We start from the raw sequence: 19694 nt of genomic DNA, 5'->3' as shown, positions 1-19694 counted from the left end.
CTATTAGACCGCAGAGGTCTGCTGGGTTAATAATGTGGACCAACACGGAACAAAAGTGTGCAGCAAACACACCTGCAACACACCTGACAGTTCTTCAGTGAGAGGCAAAACCTTGAGGTGAGATAAAGGAGAGAGAAGTGGACGTATGCAGTATCAAGAATCAAATGTTCCTGCTGTCATGTGTTCTTCTGAACATTAGGCAGATTAAAGTTCTGGTTTATAGATTAGCAAACTGAACACAAAGTACGTTTTGTTCAACTAATCACAGAAAACCACAACCTCACTTTAAGCATTAATGGAAACCAACACTGATGTGTTTCTTCTTAAAGTTGCCTAACATGACAGACTTTGCAATTATATGTGTATAAATAACCTTCTCAGAGGAAGTGTGAAACTCTTGGTTTTAGCAAAATTTACATTACTGTTACAGAGATTGGTCTAATTATTTTGCATGAAAGATTTGTTACTGCAAACATGCTCAGTTGCACTGTAGAGGGTGAAAACAGAATGAACAGGTTTTGTGTTGTGACTCTGTGCCATCTAGTGGTGTAAAACCAAAGTGCATCATAAGAAAGAAAATACAGTGTTAGTTCATACACAGCCCTGGCTCTGTAAATAAGAAACAACACCATCAAAACACAATTGTGACATATTCTTGCACAGGACAGGGGAAAGGCCAACAATGTATAAAGAGCAAAAGGGACAGCAAAAGGAAGCAACCCTTAGTCTTATTAATCCTATTATTGGTTTAATTCGTCAAGGTTTGGAGATATTTATCCAAACTGAAAATAAATCAACAACTTTGATAATGGCTTCAAACCTTCTCTAATCCCACATACTCAATGTGAGGATTTGATTCTTAACTCTGTTATATCACTGTAAATGTAATATTTTTAGGTTTGAACTGTTCGTCTGACAAAACAAGAGTTTCTGGATGCTCTGGGAAACTGCAATGCCCATTTTTCAGACGAAACCTTATAGAACTAATCTATAAAGTAAAAATGTTATTTGATGTTGTAAATAACTGCTTATTGGAGCCACATGGCCACTGTTTCACTGTTGCAGATTGATCTCTTTAAGTATTTTTTTAATGCCGTAAGCCCACAAACAAAATTCTGTTCCCCTTAATTGTATTTTTGTGGCAGCAAATGTTTGGACAGATAAAACCTGGAATCAAAACAAAAGCATCTGCATGGACAGATAAAAGGTAAGTAGCTGTGTATGTGTAATTTCAGGAAACTGAACCATTAATTGGTTTTAAAGTGAGCTAAAGTAATAATTAAAAAAAACTGGGGACCAATCACAAAGTAAGACAGTTCATCTGTAACCAGTTGCATCAGACAGCTGCCAGACTTTCATTCAAACAAAGGCAAACAGCTGTTTCCATCAGTGAAAATATATTTTTAAAAAACATATCAACAACAAATTCTATTTACATAGTAATACAAAATATTCCCACTCGACCTTTAAAGATCTTTCATTTGATGACCGTTCAATATGAATGGTCTCTTGTAGTTTCACCAGGCATTATGAAAATTCAATGAAATGTATTTCCAAAAGAGTGCCAGTCAGGAAGTTCAAAAAGTCACAGGAGACCAAAACAGAGAGATGAAGAGTGACAACAGACAGGAAGATTATTCCGATTCAATACTCTGTACTCAACACTTTGTTGGTACAGAAGGGAAAACTAAACAGCTACTGCGAATGTACCTCAAATTTCTGAGCTTATATCGTTGTTTGGTGATGTGTTTCTTTGTCTTTCCACGGAGAAACGTCTAACAGCAGACCACATTGATACACATAAAGTTTCAGTCCCTCAGAACCAAAGACCAAAGCCGTCCTCACCTTTGACTGAATGAACATCAGAGACTCACGATAATGGAGATCGCAGTCTAGGAGGTAACCACGGAAACATCAGCAGCAACAGTAGAACACGAGGCGGCCGTAACTGAGGCGACGGCAGCAGAAGTGCCGGTTGATGTCAGTGAGGTAAGAGGGGGCTCAGTGGAGCGAGCAGGAATTGGTTTTGCGATTTTCATGGGAACAAAGACATTAGAAGCACAGTGCTCGCTCAGGTACTCGCCTCCTTTCTCCTCGTACTCCTGTCTGCTTATCCATCCATCTGCTGCTCCTCCTTCTCCACCAGGTGGATGCTCCAAGGCCCAGTCCCTCGCTCCATACCAGGCGTCCAGGGCTGGCCGCGACGCCATTGTCACCTAGGAAAGGGTTCAAATGTTTTTAAAAGATGATTAAATCTGGAGTGGATATATATATATATATATATATATATATATATATATATAGTGCATCATTTTTTTCCTGTATAGTTGCTCCTTAATTCTGCATTATAACAGAAAGCTAAACTGAGTTATTTTTGGAAACCACGCTGTCTGTCTCTCCAACAGCCCCTCCAGGATGTTGCAATCACAACTATTAACACAATTTCAACAAATTTCTGTAAATTCTGTGCAAACTTCCAATTTTGTCCAGTCACTGCTACTTTTCTGCAAATTTGACCCATCATTGTAAGAGTCACAGCAGTCTAAAACATAACATAACACATGCTGAAATAATCAAGGCGAGTTATATTAAATATGGAGGTTAGGAGTAAAGTTACTGCAGAATATATCAAAAACCGTGTGGTTCTGTTCTCCCTGAAAAAAGCTGCCTTTGATTTTTAATAAATTATACACAATTTTTGGGGGCAATTTTCACTTAGTCCTACAATTTCATTGCAAAAAAAAAAAACTCCCTGAAAACATCTCTACATGCATCGCATTTTTTTTTTGTTTGTTTTAGAAAAGTTGCTGTGAAATCACAGTTCATATTATTTATACCTGTATTATTTGTTATTAAATATCAATACAAAAAGTTGGCCAATGTCAGAGAGATCTGTCTTTACTGGTCAACACCTGAAACATATCAAGTGGGAAGTGATTCAGAACAGCCTGGTTTGGCTCTTAAGTCAGGAGTGTTGATGAAGAGTTTTAAGGAGAACCGTCTACCTTGAAGTGTGACTGGAACGGTCTCATCGCCAGCAGCTCTCTCTCCACTCTCTCCTTCATCCCGGGGTACTGCATGTTCCCTCCTGTCAGAAACACATTGCTCACCAACGCCTCCTGCTGCTCTGGAGTGTATCTGTATGTGGGATAGAAGACATAGATAGTGACGTGTCAGTGTTTCACGTCATTTTATGAGATAAAAATGATTTAGGTTAACATGAGAAATAAAAGAAGCAAGTGTTTGCATGATTTCATTGGCACGTGGCTATGAGTTTAGGTACTTGCCGTGCAGCTGTCATGCTGCATTATTACCTGGCCAAGACGTACTGCAGTGTCTCCATCAGTCCCATCTGGTCCTCTCCAGTGGGTGAGGGCTGGAACATGATCTCTGGACACCGCAGACGCTCTGTCCCTACAAACAGCTGGTGGTACTCCGCCATGTTGAACACAGGCTGGGGACGAGATCAAAGTCAATTTTCACTGAAGTAAATGTGCGATATCCAATATTTCAGCTCATGAGCAAAGTTAGTTCATTATAATCCAGGACAAAAAGTTTTCTCACACTTTCCGCCTCACAGTAAACTGGCAGATAATTGCCTGCGCAGCATTAATGAGGATCTAAATATCTTTCAGGGAAGCTACAGATTCTCTGTGCCACTACCTGAACCACATTAGCAGGTTTTTCTGGCAGCGTGTCCTCAGGGAATTCAGGATCCATCAGCGACACTCCATCTCCCTCGTCCATCGGCTGCTCCAGCTCAGACACCTGGCAGAGAGCAAGAGAACAGCCTCAGGCTTCATGTCAGCTGCAGCACAATGACTGCAGCAAACAGGGATGGATCCTGTAGAGCCCCGCAGCACATCCACGGCAATGACATGTAGCCCTAATTAATCATTGGCACACTGGAATGTGACCTGAGCTCAGTGAGTCCCCAGGTGATTAGCTGCTGTCATTACTTTTTAGGCGAATACAGTGAAGTTTGTCCACTTTGCATCCTCGTTACTGCCAACTAAAGCATCTGCAAATGTAGATTATAGCCAAGTACATAGAAAAACACTGCTATACACTCAAGTTATATATAATCTTTGCATGTATTGATAAAATACTATAGTTTTTTTTCTTTCATATGTTAGTTTCAGGAGAATTTATTTTCTCTTTAGGTAACTTTACATAAGATCAGACATTGATAGGTCACCACAAAAAAAGATCGGACTTTTGAACTATTCAAATGTTTTTTCAGACACACAGCTGCAGCATAAGCACAAAGCACTTACAAGGTAACAATGAATCAAGATGATTCAGTTTCTCTCTGATTCGGTGCAGTATCACCCACCTCCGACTTTCCCTCTGCCCCATCGCTGTGCAGCAGTTTCTGTCTGCCCTGCTCCACAGCCAGCTGCAGTTTGTTGATGTACGACTGCAGCTCCTCAGCGGAGTCCATGTTGAGCTCCACCAGGCTCTTATGAAACTGATCCAACAGACCGTCCTCAAGCAGCTCCTGCACAAACACAAGCTCTATGATTACTGTGGAGCATACACCAGCTGCGGTTTACAATCACACCAAAAATCAAACATCAGATCAAAAAATATAGTTAAAGGTATAGATTATTTAGTTGGTGTTATAGTTGCTGTTGTAGAAAACATGCAGTGCAAAATTCCTTAGAGGGACAGTGGACTATTAAATGTTTTGTCTATTTGTAATTATCAGATACAAATGGCTCAAAAGTATGACCTAGTGCAGATTTAATCTCAATATTTCTTTTTTTTTTTAAATTTTTTTTGGGGGGGGCTTTTGGCCTTTAAGGGATAGGACAGACTAAGCATGAAAAGGGGAGAGAGAGGGGATGACATGCAGGAAAAGGCTGAGGTTGGAGCTGAACCTGCAGCCGCTGCGGCGAGGACACAGCCTCTGTACATGGGGCGCCCGCACTACCACGTGAGCTACAGGGCACCCCTCAATCTCAAATCTTATGCAGAAACATTAGGGCTGTGTATTGGCAAGAAAGCCTGCCATAGTCTGGCGGCCTGTCCAGGATGTACGCCGCCTCTCGCCAAATGTCTGCTAGGATAGGCCCCAGCTACCCCACGACTCTTAAGAGGATAAGCAGTTACTGCTGAATGGATATTGGCAAGAATCTTGCCATACATATTGTTACAATTTAATAAATTGTGATATATTTGAAATTTTTGTTATTATTTGATGTGTTGAAAATTATATTGTATTTACAGTGTTTACTTTTATTTTTTTAATCTCTTTATTGCAATTTTGCAGGAAAGGCACTTCATAAATAAAGCTGAATTGAACTGAATATTGCAATACTGTAAGTAAGGCAATATTTTTTGATTTTTTTTTTAAACTCTAATTTTCAGACTGCAAATCTGAGTAAAAAAAGGTTGTTGCTATGTTGGAATGGAAGAGTCAAAACGGCTGAATCTTGCATTTAAAACTATGAGTTAAAAATCAATTCAGTGTTTTGAAGAATCGATACAGCATCATACATCATATCACAATACTCAAGTGCACTGATATTTTCTTACACCTCTAATATAAATGAATATCCAATAAAAATTAATAATAAATGATACAATAGGTCGCTTGCCTGTATTGCCATAAGTCTGTCCAGCCTCTCTTGGTCCTGCAGCAGCTTCTCTTCCCGCCGGCGAGCGTTGATCTCCTGAAGCCGTCGAAGCTGCTGAGCTCGTCTCTCCTGCCTCTCCTCCACGCTCACGCAGCCACCCGGCACCTTACCAGAGAAGGGAAGCTGCATACGGTGAACCTCCCGCTCATAAAACTCTGGGCTACGCCACTTTTCCAGCTCTGTGAAGGACAAAGAGGAAATGAAAAATAAGTAAAAAAGACAGGAAGGAAAGGGTTTGCATGCATCTTCATGTTGTCCACAAGCTCTGTCAGTCTAGAACCCCCTGCACCTATAAGGAAGCTGGTTAATTCAAAATCAATGATTTATGGAGAAGGCGTGGGATTGAATTAGTGTGAACTTCATATACAATCCAAGTTGTCATGTGTTAGACCATTTCTTTTGCTTTATGTTTTTCATTTCCTGTTAATATTACTTTTTTTGTCTGTCTGCTTTTGTGTAATAATTTCTCATAATAATTTCCTTTTTTGCACGTTGATATGAATCTACATCAAATCAGATCAAATTTCCACTGGTTACAGGTAGATTCATATCCATCTGGAGTTTATTAAAGTTAACTTAGGATAAATTTCATTCAGCTATTCAAAAACTTGAACAGAGTTGTGAACTTAACCAGAGAAGCTTCACATATATATGCACTGACAGACTGTACCTTCATGGTAATCCACAGCCACGTAACTGTGTTCATGCAGCAGTTCCTCCACTCTGCTGAGTGTGATGGCGGCGAGGTGACCTGGGTACTTCAGCTGGAGAAGGCGCTGCAGGTAGGACGCTGCCTGACTCCCAGCCACGTTCACACGCTTACAGTTCACCGCATCAAACCTTGAATAAAAAACACATCAAAATTTACACTACAGAACAAACTGTGGAAAATGTGTATATGACCACAGTAAAGTCAAATCAGGAAAGAAGGCCGACAGGGAAAAAATGCAAGTAAGATTATGAAAAATGAATTCTTAATGGGCAAACACAGCAGCAGCTGTGTGTGAATCCTCACCTGCCGTTGATGACCGGCAGGATGTGTGAACAGTGGTATCCCGAGGACAGAACAATGCCCGTGTGTGGTGGCTGCAGATTCCTCTGTGTGTTATTGTGGTAGAAACTGTACAAGCCGTCCACGCCATAGGAGACGTACGGGACGCGGTAGCACTCAAACAGCAACTCTGACATCATCTGGCGACAGTGCAACGGGTTGCAGGGTGCCTCTGTCACCACAACAGGGTGTGGCACGCTGCCCTACAGAAGCATGGAGAGAGGTGTTGTAGTTAACATGAGTTAGTTTAACATTACATAAAAAAATGGTACTGGTAATTAAAACGCAACTCAGTTTGCTATAAGAGCAAAAACATTTTTTGTCCCAAAGGTGCATTTTGCATTTTCGGGGTACAACACTATAGTTATTTGAAGGATTTTTCTCTCTACGATCTGTTTTTTTCTTCTTTAACCTGCATCACTGATGACATTTATTAGTAAGAGGAAAGTCTTTAAACACATTTTAACTGCATGTCATCAGTTTCATTTAGTCACATGTGAGCCATGCCATCCTGTGCCTTCTCTAAAAACATCTGGGCTAATATAACTGCTAAATATCTAAACATTTTCCCGCATTCTGCTAAATTTTCATGCACCAATTTTTGCCTTTTGGTGTAAGTGACTTGAATTTTGGTAAAAGGTCTCTGCTACACTTTCATTTTCGTTTTTGGAGGGGACAAATGCAAATGTTATAAAATTGAAGGGTATGTCCACACCTGTATTTGCTGAGTTTTTTTTTACACTTAACAATAAAACAAAAAATAATCTTAGTATTTCTGTACCTACTTACCAATGCCTTAAATAGCAAACGGATCTATGCATCAATAACCAAAATCATGTGTTAACTGTTTGGTCTAGACCGGAATATGCAGAGCCAAAAGACCTCAGGATTTAACTGATGTGTAGAGATTAAATCAATAAGTATTGTTACATAAACTTTTTCTGCTGTTTTGAAAAGGCATGGACAGGAAAAGAAAGAAGTAACACATTAAGCGAATCGCTGTTGGATAAATGATGCCGTTTTTAGCTCGGTGTGAGGCTCCAGCAGACTCAGCAGGGAGCGTGCTCTCACCTCTGAGCTGATACCCAGGTGTGTGAACACGTAGTCGAAGATGAGCTCCTGTATCTCGAAGTTGACCACCACGTTTCGGTCAAACTGGCTCTTCAGCAGCCACCGCAGCGGCTCCAGGTTCGGGATATCGTTACCGATCTGGGTCTCGCTGCGGGCCGCCCCTCTGCTGCGCGCCGCCACCGACCTGAAGAGCAGCCGCGGAGAGTCCAGCGGAGAGTCCCGCTCTGCCGCCGGAGCCGCCCAGCCGGCCCGGGTCTGGAACGAGCCGTTATCTATCACTATAGGGGCCGGCGCAGGGCTCGCACACTGGGCGGGGAGTTCAAAAATCGGGTCGGAAGAAGATTTATAGTCCTGAAATGAGAAAATTTGATAGACCGGCTCGTGTTTGGAAGCCATTTTGAAAGTGCGTCTCCTCAAAATACAGCCGAGTAGAGTCTGGGTGTCGCCGACTTTTAGTTCCCGGTTGTTTTTAAATCGATTATCAATATGCAGACGTTGAATCCGCAAACAGCAATATGTCAAGAAAAAGTATCCGAGCAGAACTTAAAAGACATCGTTAAAATATTTGTAATTTAAACAGGTAAAATAAAATACATGTTTTACTGTTTCAAACACATGGCTTAATTTTTAATTTAACATTCCTATTTAATCTGCACTGTAACCGTGATGGTGTGTGTGTGTGTGTGTGTGTGTGGGTGGGTGTGTGTGGGTGTGTGTGTGTGTCCGCATTTGAAATGATTGTGAATTGTGAAAAAATATATTATATGTACATTTTCTACCACCAGAGGTCGTACCAAACTCTAGTCAAGCACAAATCCCTGCAAGAGGAAACACACTCATGTCTTCTTGAAGGGAAAATGGCCTGTTTATTATTTACGTCAGACTGTAAAGAAGCATCATAAATTTGTATCTCATGTGTATCATTGAAAATTTTAAACTACTATGTAGAATATTGCAATTGCACATTTTAATGACTTGTTTTTGACGAGTCTGTTAAAACTCATGCTGTGTAGCTACATTTTAAATTTTAGTAGAGACCCCAAAGTTTCTATTTAATGCAGCCATAAAAAAATACCATTATCTATTATCATTCATCACCCCAAATTTTGGGCCAGCAAATTATAAATGTTGCAGTGGGATGAGTCCATTTTATATCTACATTTAAACCATGAGAACAGACATTTTCCCTCAGGCCGTGAGATCCCTGATTTCTTTCTGTCTGCCATCCTGTTACTCTCAGCTGACCGAGTGAAGCCTCAGCTGCTGATGTGGGACACCTGCACATGTAAGCCACTGTACATCACTTCAACTGAGACCATTCAGTCAGTGCACATGCTCATGTTGGAGATCTCACACTTTTATTTTGATTGTCCTGAATTACATGACCTAATGTTATTTAAATGGATGAAGAGTAGCCGTTTATGTGTGTATTCAGCTTAGTAGGAAAATAGCTGCTGGTTACAGCCCATGTGGCTTCACATTTAAGATTTTTTGCAGTTTTCTCATTTTCCATAAATAGGTCATCTACCTATGTATGACTAATTTAGCAACACAGAGCTTTCAAATTTCATCCAAACCTTTATTCAGCAATCCAATAATTTACTGAAAATTTAAGGCAAATATAAATGTGGCTTATTCAAAAACTTAACCCATGTTGTTGTATTAAAAGAAAGCAGCAGTTTGTGCAGACTGTCTTTTGTTCTAACGAAAGCATTTTATACATTTTAACCTTACAGTTATTTAAATTGTCCATGTGCAATAAGTTAAGCAAGTTAATAACCATCTGAATTTGATTTTGCCTTGTATTTTAAACAAGAATATTTTCTGCCCAGTGCATATCTTAAAAGCAAACTAAAATACAATATTTAAGGTTGCATGCAAATTTGCATCGGCTTATTGTTAGTTCAGCCTGTGAAAGATAAATCTGCAAAACCATCTTTACAAAAGCACCATTCCACCCCACAAACTTCTAAATTATAATACACAAAGTAATGTAAAAAACACTGTATTGGCATTTGATATAATGGTGCAGCCAAAACAATGGGTTCTCGGGTTTGCACATTTCTTTTCAGCTACTTCTGTATTGACATATAGCAAGGAAATGTAGCAAACTGTGGATACATTTGACTTTTGCTGTTCTGATTATTACATTTTTAATTGATCTTGTGTATATAAAACTGCCATTGTTTTACTCAGGGGCTCTCCCGCCCAAATAATTTGAATTAAACAGTGCAGAAAGTGTGTATCATGAGTGCATTTTTTTCCTGGATAGCACAGATATTTGGGAGCTGATGATGAAAAGGATGAAGGATGTGTGTGTGTGTGTGTGTGTGTGTGTGAGGGAGGGGTTTTACTGTATGAAGCTTGATGGTGTGTCACTGAAGCCTGAGCACAGTTCACTGCTCAGGCACAAAGCTCTAAGTGACTGCCGTCCCCCATCTCCTGATGCTAATAAGCAGATCTGGGTCAGCTCAATCTCTCAAACACACACACACATGGCTACATACCCACTGCTAAGACACACACAATCACATCTATCTGCACATTCACACTCACACAAACATACACATACACATACGGTGACAAACTCATACAAATACACCCCCATAGATTGTCTCCTCTCCAACCCACACACACACACACACACTGGCATCCATTCCTCCCAGGAGGCAAGACGTGACATTGTGTCGCCGTCCGTGCACGAGCCTCGCAGCCCCCTGCTTGTTGTGCTTGTCATCCAGGCAGTGGTGATGAGGCGCAGGAGAACTAATAGGCTACAAGCACTCTGGGAGTGCCACGCGTGATGCCAAGCAGCCTCCATTTTGTGGAGGAATGAACAGACTGTTACTTCCCACTGATGGGGAGGAGGAGGAGGAGAAATATCATGTTAGACAAAGTCAGTCATGTTTATTATCTATTAAGAATGAAGAGGACGATACAGAATGATGTTGCGATATTTTTGTGTGACTAATCGAAATGTTAAAATTGTTAAAAATGACAAAAAAATCAAATTTGTTGCAATAAAAATGATTGAAGTGAGATGTACAAACTGAAAACCTTGTCTTAACAGATCTTAAAGGGACATAATTTGCAGTTGAAAAAAGGTAATACATTGCAATATATAGCAATATATTTGCATCAAAATACTCAGCATATCTCAGCATTTTAAAAAATGCAATAATATTGTATCATGGGGCCTCTGGTGATTCTCGCCTCTACTATTTATGAATAATGTAATACAATGATTTGATAATGACTGTCATTTCTTTAGTTGTAATTATTTGTCTTTTTTAAAATTAATTGTATATATGGGTGGTTCCAACTGAAAGTGATGCAATTTGGTGTTAAATACAGAATTTAACTCTTCTGAATTTTTTTACCTTTACAAAGGTAAACGGTGTCTTTTTCACATTGCTCAAGAGTACTTTGGCAAGAATAAGCTGGTCATATGTTTTCTTCACAGTTAAGTTGTCCTCATGACAACACTGAATTTTCTTTTGTAAACATCAGTGTGCATGCTGTACATTTCTTTTTGCCATTTAGGATTGTGTGTCATTATTATTATCAATTCAAATTCAAACTGATTAATTAAGTACAATACTGTGCATTAATACACTAGAGCAGAACATTTGAATTCATAAATTATCAGTAAATGTAGGAGTGACTGGAAACAGGCCGGAGAAAAGGGAAAAAAAGAAAAATCCCAGTGTGTCTGTGTGTGTGTGTGTGTGTGTGTGTGTGTGTGTGGGTGAGAGAGAGTTTGAAGGAATGACGGATGGAGGAAGCGAGACCAGTTTATGTAACGATCCTGACTCTTAGCACTTCCGATATATCAGAGTCACACTGCGGACAAAACCCCCTTCAACCTCTGTGACTCTTTTCCGCACCCTGTTAGGCCTGCACACACATACACACATACACACACACACACAAACACACACACACACACGCACACACACACACACACACGCACATACATACACATACACTGTACACTTACACCCACTACTATCTCTCTTTCTCTCTCACTCTCTTGCTTACACACACACACACATACACACACACACACACACACACACACACACACACACACACACACACATACACACAGTCTGTCACTACCACTCTCTTCAGTCTCTGGCCCTGTAAGCCCAGCAGATCTTTTTGGGCCATAGAGTGATTAATGTGTTTGTGCACCTGTCACTATTCATGCATTCATGAATGTGTGTGTGTGTGTGTGTGTGTGTGTGTGTGTGTGTGTGTGAGGGATGGTTCTAAAAATACAAATATTCTAATTTTTCAGCACCATGTGTAAGTGTGCGTGTGTGTTTCATGTTTGGAATCCCTGCCTTGTTTACATGGCCGGCTCCAGAATTTTTCCTCTCCCAGTGTTAAGTGTGCTTCACCAATAAAAGGGGGGTGACGAAACAGCAGCATGGTAAGACTAATCAGGCAACATAAGTGGGAACACCTGTGTGTGAGGCTTTAACCATTTCTGCCCAAAATCACTCCCTAGTGCAGCTTTCTGCCATTGTATTTGATTGAAGGTAGTCCATGGCATGAACTTTAGGTGAACTATCCCATGATGTAATGCTCTACATTTTATAGATGAAAAATTACTGTATGTGAGATGCACAGTGATGGAAATCTAAAGGTGCATGACATGAATCAGGAGAGGAAGGGCAGGGGGCCCACACTGCTTAAGTGTGGAGGCCAAGAATTTGGTTCTGTGCCCCTGAATACATGGATGTTCCGTAGTTTGTATTTTGCTTTTTTCTTTTGTCACTTGCTATAGTAATACAAAAGGTTGAAGACTGGCTTAAATGTTTTAATTCTCCTCTAGGCAGTCAAGGCTTTCAGACACAAATAACAAATAACCTGTGCCGAGAAAAAAAATCTTTTCTCTAAAATCTCAACACACATGCACACACTCTGTCCAATTACTGTGGCCATGGCAACTATCAGAGATTATTGCTTCCAGTCAGCACTGCACGGCTGTTAGAGGAGGCTATAAGCCCCTCCATATCTCAGGCCTACACACACACACACACACACACACTGAGGCAGGCATGGTTGCAAGCATACACTCCCCTCTCTGAGTGCTGTCTCTCACTCACACACACATTGAGCCTGAATTAATCCTTCTCTTTGTAGCCTCAGAAGCTAAATTGGTCGCCCCAGCAACCAATCTTAAAGCCCTTTCAAAGAAAAAAATAAAGAGGAACACTGAAAATCCATTTTGTTACGAGGAAGTAGAAATATCCTGTTGGAGAGAATTCCATGTGGTCTGATTTTTTTTTTTCAATATGGAGTTCATTATATTAAAGATTCGCAAAAATATTTTATGCCATATTATTATTTTTCTTTCACAGTCTAGATGGGTTTTTTTAAGATTTAGGGTGAGGCAGCATGTATTTTGCATGCTTGCGTTTCTGTGCGTGCGTACGTGCGCGTGTATGACATTTGCAGCCGCTCCTCTGTCCCAGCGTTAGCCCGCGGATTGTGCATGTGATGGGGGAGGGAGAGACGCCTCAAGGACTCTCCCTATTTCCTCACTGTCCTACACGCACGCACATACATACACACGCACATACCCCTAGACACGGATGACACACACTCGCTAACAAACACTGTGTTGGCCTGAGCACAAATGGCAGCTGGCAAAGCAGCCCAAGCCAAGCATGAAAATATGCGGAACTTTCTCTGTCCTCTGGCTGGTTTCTAAATTTAGACCTCTCTTCCATGTTGCATTTTTGTCTTGCAGTGCTGCTGGAAAAATATTGTCTCGCATTTCTTTACTTGTTTCTGTCTGTGTGGCATTTTTTCACCGCCTTAAAAAAGAAGTAGGCTTTAAACATCCTTAATTAACAGACCTTTTCGATGCTGTTTTTTAAATAGAGGCTGTGATTTTTCAGCCTTCCTGCGACAGCGGGCTACAGTTCTGCAAGCACGCTGCAAAAACCTGATGACAGTTTTGCTCAGCCGTGTCACAGCAGATTATGGAGGCAAAGACGAGGTGCTTCCCGGGGAGCTGAGGTGAAAAAGAAATAACTCTCTACCCGAGAGTATTTCTAACGTGTAGGCCTAGATCTTTAATAAATGTAGCCCACAACAAGACAATAATTAAAATAGCTCTTGGATTAAGTGCAGGGTGTTTGAAATGTGTGGACTCTGCCCCCCCATAATTCATAGTGAAAGAAAAAAAAGTCCGAGCAGGAGTCTGACCCGTTTTTCTCTGAGTCTGTTAAGGAGCTGTCCGTGGTGCTGCCGGTGCCCTGCAGCAGGCCAGCCGTAGGATGCGCATCATATCAGCAACGAGTTGCATCCCTTCACAGGCTGCTGAACATGGTCATCTGGAATCAAATGAGCTGGAAACTTAAAATCTGTGCACGTATGCGATCATGAGAAATCCAAACACGCAGATCGGGGTTAACAGTGACATCAATTTAAATGTTTTAACATGAACGTGGGGCGAATATATGGAAACATTTGTGTTTTTGACTCCCGTCTGTAGACTGAAAATGTGTTTGAACATTAAACATGACTGAAAAATGAATTCAAATATTTTCTGTTGGTAAATATTCTATGCATAATTTAGAAATAAAATGTCAGTATCCCTTAAATATTTTAGTCCAGTGTATTAATAGGCTTTTTTGTCCCTACATACAGACAATACCTGATGTACGCCTCTCGGCTGTGTGTGTGACTGCACGCTGTCACGGAGTAGGATACGTTGCTGGTCCGCGCGCTTCATTTCACAAATTTAAGATTGATTTCACGTGTTAAAATACAGTTGAGCAGATCAGGCGAAAAATATTAAAATTTTGTTTAACGAAAAAAAATTAGATCGACGTTGCATTAATAGTCTATAGCCTGTGGTTCATTTAAATATGACTGCATGGTAGGCCTATTTGCGCATTGCAGATGTCGCAACTGTAGATCACTGTGAGATTTAAATAAAATATGTCCTTTTAATTCAATAAATGTTGATAATGCAGGGCTCTTGTTAGATATTTATTTCGCTTACATCTCATACATGCACGCCCGCTGTTTGTTGCTGACAGTGTCAGTTAACCTGTTGACAAAATGCAGCATGAAAGCAGGTGAAATGTTTGATCTCTTCATTCATGCATAATGTCACGAGCAATTCTGTAATAGTGCTGCCTTTAAATGACCTGACCGCTTTATCCTCGTGACCACCGTGCCCGGTGAATTAACGTCTCTCTCTCTCTCTCTCTCTCTCTCTCTCTCTCTCTCTCTGCCATCGTGACAGTTGTGCTGTGCGCGAGCTGACACTGGCACTCTATGCGGACACGTGCACGCCCCTCTCTCTCCCTCCTCTCTTTCTGTGATGCAGTCAGAGATCCCAGCGCTCGCTCTGTCACCGACAGGACCCCCAACTGACAAAAACATGATAAATTGCCAATTTTAGCGACAAATGAGGACCTTTTCCCGTTTTTCTCTGTTTTGGGGCGTTTTCTCATTCAAGCGGATGCCAAGGAGTGTTTTTTTAGACAGTAATATGGGATGAGCAAGCCAAGAAAAGCGGCTGAGGATTTTTAACGGTTTGGGTGAAACGGTTGGGCAGCCGTCAGAGGGCTTAATTTGCGACGACATCGAAGAGGCAACAGGCATGACTTTACAGTAGCAGTTTTCTTTTTTTTTTATAAAAGCAAATAAATCACCCTGCATGCATCTGCATCTCTGCTTTTTGCTTGGTAATATCATTTTCAGCTGAAGAACGCATCTCATTCGCGTAAAGATGGCTCATCTAATACGACACAAGCTCACCAACAAGCTGACCAACGCGGCCCACACGGTGTCCAACAAATCTCAGGCCAAGGTCAGCGGGGTGTTCGCCCGGCTGGGCTTCCAGGCCGCCACAGACGAGGAGGGTTTGGGTTTCGCCGAGTGCGACGACTTGGATTATGACTACAGGCAAGGGATGCAAATGGATGTCCTCCAGGGGGAAGAGGAAGGGGGACACATGGAGGGTGAGGGTGAGGGGGAGCTGGAGGGAGACAGCCACTACCAGAGAGACGGCACCGGCCGGAGGCCTTCATCTCTGAAGACAGGAGGCTCTCTGGAGGAGGAAAAGCCAAAAATCACATCATGGGAAGCGGGCTGGAACGTCACCAACGCCATTCAGGTAGTACACTGAGATTAACTCTCATCCTGCATGTGTGCGTGAAGAAATGCAACGTGCTGCATGGATCAGGCCTGCAACTGGATTAAAAGTCACCTTGAAGATTTTCATATTTTTAAGATTTCATTTAGAGTTCAATGGGGATGCGCACAATTTCACACAATCTAAGATACGAATAAAGCAAGCAATATGTCCAATATTGTCGCAAAATGTATTGAGCTTTAAAGGTTCAAACAGAACTTGGCAAAAAAAGAAAGAAAGAAAGAAAGAAAAGCTTCTAAATATGCGGCCCCGTTTTCTTGGAATAATTTACAGAAGGATCTGAAATGGTCAGGGCTGATAACTATCAGGGAATTTAAGTCAGTTTTAAAGGATCGACAAAATATCATTCTTGGTCAATGTGATTGCTATTCAGATAATCACAGAAATCGTTTTATAATATTGCACATGTTTATGTATTCATTATTCATCTGATTGTGTTTCATTTTTACTAGATTTTAGTATTTTACTAGATTTTGCTTGCTTATTTGTAATGTGTGGCATATGTATATATCTATTTATATATATATATATATATATATATATATATATATATATATATATATATAGCAGCCATTGGATGTTAAAATGTATTTATTCAAATCTTTTTATCAGTGGAGCTGCAGGCTGGGCCTGTATGACTTTGATAGCCCTGCGGCTGAATGGCACCCACGTGCTTATCTGCGTTTCCATCAAATTGGAATTGCAATCAAATGAAATTAAAAATTCGTTTTAAAATTGTCTTTTTAATCCCTTAATTCGATTCAGGCTGTAGCCCACGCGAACGAAAGGCCTACTTTTCAAGGGCAAGGCGAATAAGGAAAAAATAATAAATGTGGGACATTAGAAATAAATCAGCTGTGCAAAAACAAAAACAAAAAACAAATCTGCGTCACATTATTATTTTAAGGCACAAAAATGCCATTTTTTTGTTAGTGTTATTATGTAAGATGTGCGCTATGTGAGCCAGTTATTGCATGCCTGGGCTGGCTCGGCCTGTCACTGCGATGTGGGCCTCGTCCATTACCACTCAACTGCGCCTCTCTGTCCGCAGGGCATGTTCGTCCTCGGCCTGCCGTACGCCATCCTCCACGGTGGCTACCTCGGCCTCTTCCTCATTATCTTCGCGGCTGTGGTGTGCTGCTACACCGGAAAAATCCTCATCGCGTGTCTGTACGAGGACAACGAGGACGGCATAAAAGTGCGCGTGAGGGACTCCTACGTGGATATCGCCAATGCCTGCTGCGCGCCTCGCTTCCCCGCGCTGGGCGGGCACGTTGTGAACGTGGCTCAGATCATCGAGCTGGTCATGACCTGTATTCTTTATGTCGTGGTCAGCGGCAACCTGATGTACAACAGCTTCCCGGGGTTCCCCGTCTCCCAGAAAGCCTGGTCTGTGGTGGCCACGGTGGCGCTGCTGCCGTGCGCGTTCCTGAAGAACCTCAAGGCCGTGTCCAAGTTCAGCTTGCTCTGCACCGTGGCGCACATCGTCATCAACGTCCTCGTGATCGCCTACTGCCTCTCCAGGGCACGCGACTGGGCCTGGGACAAGGTCAAGTTTTATATTGATGTGAAGAAATTCCCCATTTCAATTGGCATCATTGTGTTCAGCTACACTTCCCAGATCTTCCTCCCCTCCCTGGAGGGAAACATGCAGAAGCCCAACGAGTTCCACTGCATGATGGAGTGGACTCACATCGCAGCCTGCGTCCTCAAGGGCCTCTTCGCCCTGGTGGCCTACTTGACTTGGGCAGACGCCACAAAGGAGGTCATCACAGATAACCTGCCTTCAACCATCCGGGCTGTGGTGAACATCTTCCTCGTCGCCAAGGCGCTGTTATCTTACCCACTGCCGTTCTTTGCTGCAGTTGAGGTCCTGGAGAAATCCTTGTTCCAGGATGGTGGGAGGGCCATATTCCCTGACTGCTACAGCCCTAGTGGGCAGTTGAAATCATGGGGTCTGGGCCTACGAATTGGCCTGGTGGTCTTCACCTTGCTCATGGCCGTCTTTGTCCCTCATTTCGCCCTCCTTATGGGTCTAACTGGGAGCCTCACTGGAGCGGGCCTGTGCTTCCTCCTGCCAAGCCTCTTCCACCTGAAGCTCCAGTGGAGGAATCTCCTTTGGCACCATGTCTTCTTCGATGTGGCCATTTTTGTTATTGGGGGCATATGCGCCATATCTGGCTTCATTCACTCGATTGAAGGGCTCATAGAGGCGTTCAGGTACAATATCCAAGACTGAGAGCTTCAGAGATGACCTTTTAATGAATGGAGATGTCCTAAAATGCCGCACTCCGGCAGGTTGTCATGACCTTATCAAAACATCATGTTAACCACTTGACAAAGAAGCTCATGAGGAGGATTATTTGTGTGAAATGTACATCTTTTTATTTTGCCTTCGTGATAATGTGCAATAATAAACTCTACAATCGTAGTGTAAAGTAGTCTGCTCATTCCAGAAAACATGTTTTATTAACTGGACAGAGAAACACAACCTCCGCATGACAGGGGGCATTAACAAGCCTGTCCAGGTATCAGTCTTCATGCAAAGTTATCAAAGACCCAGTGAAAATGTCCGCCATGGGTCTTATTGTGAGTGTGTACGTGTTTATATCTGGGGAATGAAATATGTGAAAAACAATGGAGTGAATATGTTATTATTGGTTTTTGAGCTGCTAGATATATCATAAATCCCACTTCAGAGAAAATGTAAGACCAAGGCACCCATCAGATCAGATGGTGCTCTGTGGATTATAATAAACCATTGATAACGTATGTGTAGTTGTTTATACAGAATTGATTTATTTCAGTTTCAGTGTGTTTTTATTTTCCATCTTATGCCTATAGTAGTCCTCGTTGGCTCGTTTGTTTTCTTGGTGTTTCAAGTGTCATACTGGATGAAGTGAAATCAAAGTGCAAGCAAGTGGGTCCTAATTGTGTTATATGGAAAAAAATGTCTGTCTGATAATATTCTCTTCCTATTGAACTTGTTAATTGTGATTTAATGGATCTAATCATGGTGTGTGAGACAAAGAGTATTTGTTGAATTAAGAGATAAATAAATCAAATATTTTATGGCTGGTGATTCTAATGTTTCCTTGAAATGTAGCCAGGGTTGATTTCTCTTTTATTTTTACTGTCCTGGCACTGTTAAATTTCAAAGTTCAAAGTTCATTAAGCTTCTCCTTTCTTAAAATCAGCAATGTGAGCAGTTAAAGACAAGCCCGTGAGCTGCGGGCTACAGTGTTGCTTGTCAGATGGCATGCATCTACATTTGCCTATTAAAATCACCCCTGACAGGTTGCATAGGCCGCCAAAAACCCGGCACTGTTGATATCAATAATTCAATTGAAGTCAGCTTAGCACATCCAAATATACTGGTTGATTCAGAATGTCAAATTCAGCAGAACTGAAAATCATTTTCACTTCCTTAAACATGGTTGTCAACCATGACAGTCATTTATTTTGAGAATGAGGATGTTCAAAATATTTGCATCTGATTAGATGGCTTTACATCAACCTACCTTCAAAAACACTAACCATGGCTATATTGCACTTAAAATGTATGTGAATATTTAAACACAATAGCTCCTACAATTTAAATAAATGTTTAGAATGTAGTAGCTTTTGGCACCCTCCAAACAGCGTAATCAAACAATACAGTAGTTTCCTGTTCTTCACACACACACACACACACACACACACACACACACACACACACCAACTCAGCAGACTTTCCTAGTCT

The 19694-nt window shown here is 41.5% G+C and overlaps 2 protein-coding genes across 2 annotated transcripts; one reads left to right on the top strand and one right to left on the bottom strand.

Annotated features, from left to right (window-relative positions):
- Positions 1-1146: 1146 nt before the first annotated feature.
- Positions 1147-8177, bottom strand: actr5 (actin related protein 5). The gene is made up of 9 exons (XM_042492044.1): positions 7765-8177; positions 6658-6896; positions 6313-6482; positions 5604-5821; positions 4337-4501; positions 3664-3768; positions 3315-3454; positions 3006-3138; positions 1147-2216 (listed from the first exon to the last, which is right to left on the bottom strand). The coding sequence occupies exons 1-9, from the start codon at positions 8158-8160 to the stop codon at positions 1893-1895; spliced, it is 1890 nt and encodes a 629-aa protein (XP_042347978.1). The 5' UTR covers positions 8161-8177; the 3' UTR covers positions 1147-1892.
- A 6961-nt stretch (positions 8178-15138) lies between these two features.
- On the top strand, positions 15139-18918 carry LOC121947409 (vesicular inhibitory amino acid transporter-like). The gene is made up of 2 exons (XM_042492457.1): positions 15139-15913; positions 17004-18918. Exons 1-2 carry the CDS (start codon positions 15527-15529, stop codon positions 18189-18191), a joined length of 1575 nt encoding a protein of 524 aa, XP_042348391.1. The 5' UTR covers positions 15139-15526; the 3' UTR covers positions 18192-18918.
- Positions 18919-19694: the final 776 nt, after the last annotated feature.

The sequence above is a fragment of the Plectropomus leopardus genome, chromosome 8 (assembly GCF_008729295.1).
Source record: "Plectropomus leopardus isolate mb chromosome 8, YSFRI_Pleo_2.0, whole genome shotgun sequence".
NCBI lineage: Eukaryota > Metazoa > Chordata > Actinopteri > Perciformes > Serranidae > Plectropomus > Plectropomus leopardus.
The sequence above is the reverse complement of the archived record's forward strand: the minus strand, read 5'-3'. Positions and strand labels throughout refer to the sequence as shown.